General features: G+C 38.7%; 1 protein-coding gene across 1 annotated transcript in view; it reads right to left on the reverse strand.

The window, feature by feature from the left end:
• Positions 1-10,533, reverse strand: part of GXYLT2 (glucoside xylosyltransferase 2) — an 86,573-nt gene that overhangs the window by 41,871 nt on the left and 34,169 nt on the right. Inside the window, exon 3 of the mRNA XM_012652870.1 lies at positions 10,046-10,177. Within this exon, the coding sequence (XP_012508324.1) occupies positions 10,046-10,177 (132 nt within the window). The remainder of the gene's footprint in view (positions 1-10,045; positions 10,178-10,533) is intronic.

Below are 10,533 nucleotides of genomic sequence, written 5' to 3' on the forward strand. Positions count from 1 at the left end.
GCGGGGAGCCATTATAAACACAACAGCCTCACTAAACTGGTGAGTCTGAGCAAAGACGTACGTTCTATTTTTAAACCCATTTGACAATTAAAGAATGGAAGGTTCGGGGGAATCTTCCAAAGGAGGTATTTTGGAACACTTTGGGAATGTTTTCTACACATACAGGAGAAAACATTAGGACTAATAAACTGCAAGAAGCAAGGCAGAATGACTACACTATAGGAGAATCTCAGGCTCCAGTCTAGGCTCTAAGATTTACCGGAGGCAAAGGATTTTTATTTCTCTAGTTCAGTTTTCTCACTTGTAAAGAGGATACAAACAAGTATATTCCTCAAAGAGCTGTGAAGACTTAATGAAATCATAAACCTAAAGATCCAAGCACATTGCAAGGGTAGCAGACTGGGTGGTCTTTGGCCACCCACCATACATTCCTCTTTGTTCAGTGGTAAGTCTGGAAGACATGTTTTAAAGCAATATTTCTCAAACTATTTTCAACTGTTAAGAAATGCATTTCACAGTAATAAATGCATGTTTGCCACAATCCTACTACATACATACATAAATATATAAACAGAAATGTCAAAAATAGTATCTGTCTTTACTATATGTAATGCATCTCCATTATTTTCTATTCTATTCCACTTTATTTCATTTTTTTAAAAAAAGCTGATAATAATCCACTAAATTGGTCTCAGGAGTCATTGGTGGGTTGTTCCCCAAAATTTGAGAAACACGGAATAGTCAAACAGTTAACAAAATCTTGGTAAATAACATACATAGGTAGATAGATGGACAGACATATGGACAAATAACAAACCAGTCTATACCCGCCATCAGGTTTCCCACTCTCAGAGAAAACCACCAATTCCAATTCTTTAAATTGATTCTATGGGTATGTGCCTACATGTCCCTAAGTAATATACCTCATCTATTGGCTTCCTACCCTGGAAGAATAGGATTTAGCCCTCTTTCACACAAACTCCCAACCCCACTGCACACATACACACACTTCCCATCCCCCAGTACAGTTATAGCAAAATACTGTTTACATCAATACACAACGTTATCTCATGATGACCACATAAACACTATTTCCAGTTAAGCCATGAAATCAACCATGATATTTTCCCTCTCTGTACAATTCTGTTTCCCTTGGAATTAATAATTGCCCTTTTTGCTGTTGTTAGTTTGCTTGGTTTTTTTGGGGGGTTTTTTTTTAATTTTGATTTTTTAGAGATCACTTTCATGTCATCCTTGTGTAGGGGCCATGCTAATCTTCTCCGTATGGTTCCAAAGTTTGCTTGGTTTTCTATATGTTTATTAAAGTTTCTTCCACAGCTTCCTGATTTGCACCGACCAGGATGCTATGCAGCTATCATCACCCCTTCCCCTGAGACTCCTTTCATGTCTCTTTTGAGTGGCAGTCCCTGCTTCTTGGATCCCAAGTCTTCATCTTTCTTGATGTACCCCTTTTTGGTGGAGCACATTATCCAGCAGCTCCTTCAGAGAGAACTCATAGGAGGTTAAATATTTTGAAGCTGTGCACATTTGAAAATGTCTCAATCTTCCCACATACTTGATTTGTAGTTTGGCTGGGTATAGAAGTCTACACTGGAAATAAGGTTGCCTATGAATTTTAAAGACATTGCTCCAATATTTTAGCACTTTGCACCTTGCTGTTAAGGAGTTTGAAGCCTGTCTGATTTCTGGTCCTTTGATGTGATCCCCTTTCTGATAGTGAATATTATCTTCTTTTTCTCTCTATTGTTCTGAAAATTCAAGTCAATCTGCCTGATGCTGTATGGGTTCTGTTTTTTTTTTTCCATCAGATGTGATAAGTCACTGGTGGATTCTCTCAATCTGAGAATTTATGTCTTCTTGTTCTGGGAAATTTTCTTGAATTAATTTCACTGTTAATTTCCTACCCTTTGTGTTCTCTAATTTTTCTTTTCAGAGTCTTATTGTTCAGACATTGGACCAGTCCTCTAACTTTCTGATCATTTTATTGCTATTCTCCATCTCTTTAGTTTTTGTTTGATTTTTGCTCTACTTTCAGAAAGATTTCCTCAATTTTTTCTTCTAATTCTTATATGGAGTTGTTCATTTCTGCTATATTTTGAATGTACAAGAGTTTATATCCTCTAAATATTTCATTTTTAATAGAATCACACGCTTCTTTCATACATGTAATGTTTTATTTCTCTGAGGATCCTAATGATAACTTCTTTAGAAGTTTTATTCATCCTGCATATATTATTTTCTTTAGGTTGATATTCTCTGTTTTGAACCCTGTATTTCCTACTAGGAGTTTCTTCAAATGTCTAGTAATTGCTGAATCACTATTCACACTGAAGAGCTGTTTAGAAGCAGGAGGAGGGGGCCTGTCAGCTGTGCATGTCAGTGGAGCAAACTCTGGTGGGCCACCCCAATGGGGCACCCCCTGTTGTCGGTATCCTTAAATCCTCGCGGCTATTTCTTCCAAATCCCTGTCCGGAAGGCATAATTTTCTTTGCAAGGTTCTGGGGTCTACGTGACAAACAAAGGCCTGAGGTTTTAACATTCATATGGAAGTTTCTAACTGAATCTCATATTTTCAATATGATGCCCTCAACTGTGCCTGGATTCTCCTAGCCCAGAGGCCCTCTTTTTTCACCTTTGTTAGCAATCTGACTTCCAATATTTTGCCCAAGGAGGAGAGAGAGTCAGATTCCCAGTTAAATGGTTTAAAACAGGCAACCTGGGGGTCCAACTGCTTTGAAAACTGGGATGCAACTAAATCTCCTGATTTTAGGCTCATCTTCACTGCCCTCCTAGAGGTAGCTGTCACCAATCCATTGGCTTTTGAGGGTTTTTGTCATGGACATCATTTGCTTCTAGGCTTTTCCCACCGGTAGTTAAAGATTTAGCTGTCTCAGGCTTGACTAAGTTGGTTAACATCACTCAAAATTTACTTTTAGGTTTAACTGCCCTTGCCCCCTCCCCTGTTCTTTTTGTCCTAGAATAGACCACTGTACTCCAGCCTGGGTGACAGAGAAAGACCCTGGAAAAGAAAGAAAGAAAGAAAGAAAGGAAAGAACGAAGGAAAGAAAGAAAAGACCACTCCAGCTTTCTTGTGGTTACTGTTTGCATAATATCTTTGTCCACCCTTTTACTTCTAACCTATTTGTTTCTTTGAACCTAAAGTGTGCCTTCTATAGATTTCACACAGTTGAACTGTATTCTTTATCTACTATCTCTAACAGTCTCTGCCTGTTAATTGGATTGTTTTATCCATTCAGTCAATATTATTATTTATATAGTGGAATTTATGTTTGCCACTTAACTATTTGTTTTCTATTTGTCCCATGTCCTCTCTGTTCCTTTATTCTTTCTTTTCTGCTTTCTTTTGCATTAAGTGAATATTTTCTAATATAGCATTTTAATTTAATAATTTTTTTTTCATTTTGGGGGAAAGCTATTTCCATAGTGGAACACAAATTGCTTCATGGTCTAATCCAATTAAATTCAAGCCAATTTGAAGTTTTGAGGCCAGTCTGTGAAGCTAGTTCTGACATCAGGAGGGCACTTTTTATCTGCCTTTTCCCCTGGTTCTCCCTTGTAAACTAACTGGCCTATGGTTTCGCTTGCTGTTCTTATGGAGCTACAAGCCTCCCCTTAATTAAGAAAGCCCTTTACTTCTTCACCACATTTGCCTGGAATTTAGGCTCTGCAATACATAGCCAGTAGAAATGAGAAACGCTGATGGTCTGCCCCTGCGAAGAAGATACTATATCCCTCAGCTGGGAGCTGGGGAGAGAGGAATCCCTGTGCTTCTGAGTGAACTGCCTGAAGTTCACTTTCCATCAACTCAGCTGGAAAGGGGAGAGAGGGAGTGGGTCATAGTTCAGATGTCACAGATTCTCACTATTCTTTCTAAGTTTTGTTGGATTTTCTTTTTTTCTTTCTTTCTTTTTACTAGTAGAGACAGGGTCTCGCTCTTGCTCAGGCTGGTCTCGAACTGCTGAGCTCAAGCGATCCTCCTGCTTCAGCCTCCCAGAGTGCTAGGATTACAGGTGAGCCACTGTGCCCAGCCAGATTTTCTTAAATAAACGTTTCTTTATTTGCTTAGATCCTTAGGACAATTTCCAATTAGATAGTTATTTGCAATTTAGATGGTTATTTAAAAAAGTAATTTTCACCAGTTGTGCTTGTTTCACTGGGGAGCAATTCCACAGAGCTCCTCGTGCTACCATTTTGGAAGTTGCCACCTTGCCATGCTCTTTTTCTGAGAGAGAGAGACAGAGAGAGACAGAAAGAGAGACCTAATGACATTATGTGAGCCCCTGGATCTAGCTGTGCTTGGAATCAGCCCTATTGTCTGTACTTTGCAGTTAGATAAGCCAATAAACTACTTTCCTTCTTTGCTTAGCTAGTTGGAATTGAGTTTTTCTCAGATGTAACCAAGAGTTGTAACTAATACCTCGAATGTCAAACTTCTAATACTGTGCAAGTAAATGATAAGTACTATGGAAACTTTTTCAACAAAATTGATATCTAGAGTCATTTCATGTAATCATCTCAGCAGCTAATCTCATCCCAATAATTTATGCTTCCTGGTGCTTGATGAAATGTATAGACATCATTTATGGTGATTCTAACTGATGTTCCTCTTAATAAGGATTTTCAATATATTCTTATATGTCTGTCAATATTTGTTAATATCCAGAGGGTACATTCCAAGGATGTCTCAATGTTAATTGCTAATGCTGAGGTATAATATTAATAATAATACAGAGGTCTGACCTTAATCATAAAAAGTTCTAAAAAGTATGACGAGCCTCCCTTTTCCATTAGCCCACAGCTAACTCATTAATATAGCTCTGGTAAACATACAGATTTCTGAACACTGGAACCAGGTACAGGCCTTGTTAATAACACATAAGTAGAAAAGGGAAGATTATATGTATTGTCCTTAATGTGACATCTAAAATCTAGGTAATGTAAGATTTTTGTTTATTTGGCATGGTACTCCTTTAAAATATTAAAGAATGGGACAAGTTTCTTAGAAATATGGAGTCAGAAAACTTTCACGATAAATTTGTAGGTCAAGGCTATGTTAAATAATAGGTGACTGAGAACAAGAGTCACACTCAATCGAGTTAACATTTTTTAAAATGTCATGACTAAACAAACAATATTTATCATTGAGCTATGTATAGTTCTATGGTGACATTTCTTGTATAACACTTTTCCTGGAGTTAATTAATTGACTAATTTTTTCATTTTCTTTGTTTTCTATGTACCTATCAATTCATTGATCACTAAACCCTCCAATAACACACTACTGCCAATCCCTGTTTTTCTTCTTGAGACATTTTCCCTGCAGCCTTTGTCCTCCTGCTCCTTTCAGGTGTACCTGCTCTCAAGGATTTCTGAGTGTTCCTTCCCCATCATCTGGGAGTCCCATTACTTTTTTCTTGTATCAGATTGCCTCTTTCTTGCATCCTGTGCCTTCTTTTTGCTCTCCTCACCTCATGTTATTGAAATGCATCCTCTGCTAGCTTCCCGTGAAAAGATGCATGGCGGGTAACGTTTTTGAAAAATTCACCATCTAAAACTGTTTTCATTCTACATTCATACTTGATTGACAGTTTGGGCAGTTTCTCTCCAACTGTTAAAGTCATTGCCTCATTTGCGTATAATTTCCAATGCTGAAGTCAAGAAGTCAAAATCTATTAAAATAAAGCTTAGCTTTACCATTAGTGACCTAAAATTTCACATTTTTAAACTATCACCTGCACGACTACAAGGATATACCCTGGTGTGGTCCTTTTCAGGGTACTGGGTACTCAGGATGCTGGGTACTCAATGGGCTCTTTAATTTGAAAACTTAACATCCTGCAGTTCAGCAAAACTGTCTTGTACCCTTTCTCAGATAGCTTCTTCCCCTCCATTTTTCCTGTTCTCTCTTGCTTCTGTGCCTATTAGACTAACGTTGGACCTCCTGGATGGATCTTTATTTTGTTCTTTCCTATCCTATTGTCCACCTTGTAGTCTTTTTGCTCCACTTTCCATGTAAAGTTGATGGTATTGTCTTTCTTGCTATTTCTGAATATCTTCTCCTTATATAACATCTCAATTATTTGATTATAGACACCATAGCTTTTCTATTCTAAAGTGTTCTGCTGCTTCATTGTCTCTGCTTCCTTGGGGGAAGTTTCTTCTTGATTATTTTGTTCTCTGTCTTAAATGTTGAAAGATTTTCTCAACCATCTGGATGTCCCATGGATGCCTCAATTGAGGTTTATCCTGAGATTTTTATATTTCTTTCATGCCTATAAGTAATTTTATCCTGTCTGTCTTGATAACTTTCTTCCCTAATTCCTTCCTTGAATGTGTATACTCACGGCAAGGGTTGGGAGCAAGAAAGACATCAGACATTACAATCTTGAAGCTTATTAAAACTTGGTGAAAACAAACACAAAACAAACAAAAACAACCTTTCTCCCTAGGTCCCTAAGTGAGGTCTGGATAGCACCTTACCCTACCTCACATAATGATTTTGGGTACCCCTTACCAATAAAGTCTTTGAAGATTCTACAATACAGTGATCTCTGTCATGTTTTAAATATCTCCAGGCTCCCCAGAGGACCACAATTACTGAGAAGTCTTTATAATTAAACAGGCACAACATGTAGCAAAAGGCATAGATCTATTATACAAATCTCACTACTTCCAATTAATTGAGGGAAAGGTGATATGAATTCATAAAACTCACTTATTCTTATAGGAGTAAAGGCCTTCTGTCCTTTACTTAAAAAAAAGGGAAAAGTCTTCAGGATCAATTTGAATGAACAAATTTGATTTATTTGTAATTGTCTATTATTTTGAATATTTTAAACTCCTAGATTACCTGAAGAAATATGCATTTTAGAGAGCTTAATCAAGCCATCTGCAGTTTAGTTTGCATTCATAATAATCCCACCCCTAGGACCATTATTCACAGAAGTCCACCGATGTCTAGGACTTCAGCTGGAGCCCATTCTACTAAATGAAGTATCACAAGAATGGAAAAACAAACACCACATGTACTCACCATCAAATTGGTACTAACTGATCAACACTTATGTGCACACATAGAAGTAACATTCATCGGGGATTGGGCGGGGGCGGGGGAGGAGGGGATGGGTAAATTTACACCCAATGGGTGCGGTGCACGTGGTCTGGGATGGGTACGCTTGTAGCTCCAACTTGGGAGATACAAATGCAATATATGTAACCTAAATGTTTGTAGCCCCATAAAAATTTTGAAATTAAAAAAAAGAAAAAAATCTTGAATTGGTGAGATCTGAATTCTGCTCATTGTACTTGAGACTCTAACAGGCTTGAGTTGCAAAGACTCTGATATTATTCTGACAGTTAAATCTTAGTGGAGAAAGGGTCTCTTCTGCAGGTTTGGGGTAAATGACAGCCTCTCAGAAAATGGGTGAGACTACGGTTTTCAGTTAACTGACCACCTGCTAGGATGTTTGCATTTTAGGGTCTCCATTTTCTCTGTGCTGCCTAAGCAGCACACCTGATTTGGGTTTATAGAGATGCATTTAAGGAAAATATGACCTAGGCTTTATTTCAAATTACTCTGAAGATGAGTACATCTCACCCATGCCCCCCCAAAACGCCATGTTCATAATGTGCTGTTATGATATACAACTGGGAGAAGGTAAATGTCCTGTCAACCACAGTCCCTCTTTATTATTTTTAAGGAAGGGCTAGTTTCCATTATCGGAAGCAGATAAGGAATGCCAGCACCCATTTGTCATTCAAAACAAAACACTTACTTAGCTGGGAATGAATGAAAACTATCAGGTGGTAGGTAGGTTTGTTTTTTTAATAGTGGTAAAAAAGTCACAATTCAAGGTCAGAGAAAATTCAAATGTGGTTCCACTGGATTGCTAATATTTTGGATAGAGTGGGCAATTTCCCAGCATTAACTTTGCTTTTTTAATACTTCTTTTTTTCCTAAAATGAAGATAAGAAGCAGAAACCTAACATTTTTTCCCACTTTCTCAAATGGTAATTCATTTTTATATCACCAACCTAGAAATTTGGGTACCAATTTGAGGTAAACTTTTCTGACCCCAGTTTTTATGCAATTAATCCTATCTTGCAACATGTATAAAGGTCTGTGGCATGTGAAAAACAAGTGAGTGAAAGAGTGAGTGAGCTTGGGCAGCGAATCAGCACCAATACATCCAGGCTTTGTCCTGCTCTCTGTGTAGGAAATGCTAAAGGCGCCACTTGCCATTTAGGGCTTCCAGACCAACAGACGGGAGGACCTCCTCTGCTTGAATGGCCCCAGGCACTTCAAAATCAAAATATGAGTCAAACTCATCTTCTCTCTTTACCAAAAATGCTTTTCTTCCAGTCTTTTCCATCTCTAAATGATATTGCTATCCCATTTCTTAGGTTGAACCATAACAAATTGCCTTTTGTGTAGGTCATGAATGGTTCAATGTTGGCAATTTCAAATGGATCAACCTTAATAGTTGTTCAGGTCAGAAACCAGGGTGAAATCCTTTTCACTTCTCTCCCCTTCAATGATTACAATGAGCCTGGTGGCACAGTGGCTCATGCCCATAATCGGAGCACTTTGGGAGGCAGAGGGGGGAGGACTGCATTGAGGCCAGGCGTTCAAGACCAGCCTGAACAACATAGCGAGACCCCATCTCTACAAACAAAAGAAAACAAAACTAAATAAATAAACAAAAAAAACCCCACCTGTTTACAATGAGCCAATCATAAGGGCTGATAAATTCTATTTCTCAGGCAGGTTCCAAATCCATCTCTAAGGCAACCACCCTAGCTAGCCCAACCCATTGTGGACTGGCCTCACCAATTCCACTGTCCACACTGCAATGAACCAGTGTGTCCTCTTTAAAACACAAGTCAGATCATCCCACTTCCATGCTAGAAATCAGCCAATGGCTTCCCACTGCCCTTAAGACAAAGACGAGACACTCTAACATGGCTTACAGAGCCTGCTGATTTCTTCAATCCCATCTCACTCTCAATTTTCTGGTTACTGTGACCTTCTTTTATCTTCTTAAGCATGTCCTTTCCCAGGTCAGGGCCTTTGTAGATACTGTTCTATCTGCCTAGAACCCTTCTCTCTCTAATCACCCCCAGACCCTTGGCAGCCAGCAATCCCTACTTCTCATTTGTATTCATGTCCCAGCATAAATGGCACCGCCTCAAGAGAACCTTCTGCAATCTCTCCCCAGATCAGGACAGAACCCTATGTTACATACATCCATGAGACTGTTCTCCACCTCAGCACTGATCATACTTTTAATTATTTGTTCAATGCCCTGCAAGCTCCAAGGGAGCAGGACCAGGGCTGTCTTATCATCACCGCTAAGCCAGAGCCTAGCACCTAATGGTCACTCAACAAATGTTTATTGAAGGCATGAATCCTTCACAAATATCAAGGTTGCAACTCAAAATTCAAAGTTGTCATCTCTGCAGAATGATACTCTCAGTTTTGATATATCTTAAGTGATCTTTCTATTTAGGATTTTAAAAAAAGGAAACACAAACATGCAATTTAAAACTTCAACACTGAAAGGCTAAACTAATACTCTGGATCATTTCTGAATTACACTGTAGCATGACTACAACTAGTAGTTGTTATTGTTATAAGAGAAGTAACAATAGCCAAAGCTGACATTTATGAAGGTGAACTATATGCCAAGCTTCATGAAACTGAGGCTTAGGGAAGTTGGGGGATTTCCTGGGGTTCACGCAGCCAGTAAATGGCAGAGCCATAGTCACAAAGACCCATAATTCAAGACAGGATTTGGATGTTCTCAGACCCTCAGTCTTTGGGGAAGACAACCTCAACAACACAGGGACCCTCTCTCTACACACAGCATGAACTATAGAATCCAAGAGAGACACATTTTCAGCTGTAAATTAAACATCTATAAACACATTCCAGCAAATTGCACCATGTTTCCAAGAGCAAGTCTCTTCTAAGCTACACCTTATTAAAAACAGGTGTTCCTACCGGAAGAAAGAGTCTCTGGGCAGCACAGGGTTTGAATAATTTCTTCCATTCCTGAGGGTTTCCAACAGAAAATGTGATGGGGTAGATTCTGTGTTCAAACTTCTTTGTATATGAGTCAGGCCACTGTCGCAACTGAAACACATGAACGGCAAGGGATAGGTGATTAGACTCCAAAAAATATGGAACACACCTGGAAAGCTTCCGGATGGTCAAATGGAAATTAGTCAGCCAACATACATAGAAAGTCTAACTTCATCACCACTATTAGCGTTCGCTAAATGAAACAGCATTTTCTCTTATTAAAATTGCTAGGAATTAAAAAAATAACATTCACAGTTGGCAAGGGTGTTGGCAAACCAGTACATACAAACTGCCAAGGGGAGTATGGATTTGAACAAACTTTCAAGAGGGCAATTTGGAAATTGGTAACAACAAAGCCCCAAAGATAGAGATACAAGGATGTTCACCACAACCTAGTTTGTAATAAC

The sequence above is a fragment of the Propithecus coquereli genome, unplaced genomic scaffold (genome assembly GCF_000956105.1).
Source record: "Propithecus coquereli isolate 6110/MARCELLA unplaced genomic scaffold, Pcoq_1.0 Scaffold400, whole genome shotgun sequence".
In the NCBI taxonomy this organism is placed as follows: Eukaryota; Metazoa; Chordata; class Mammalia; order Primates; family Indriidae; genus Propithecus; species Propithecus coquereli.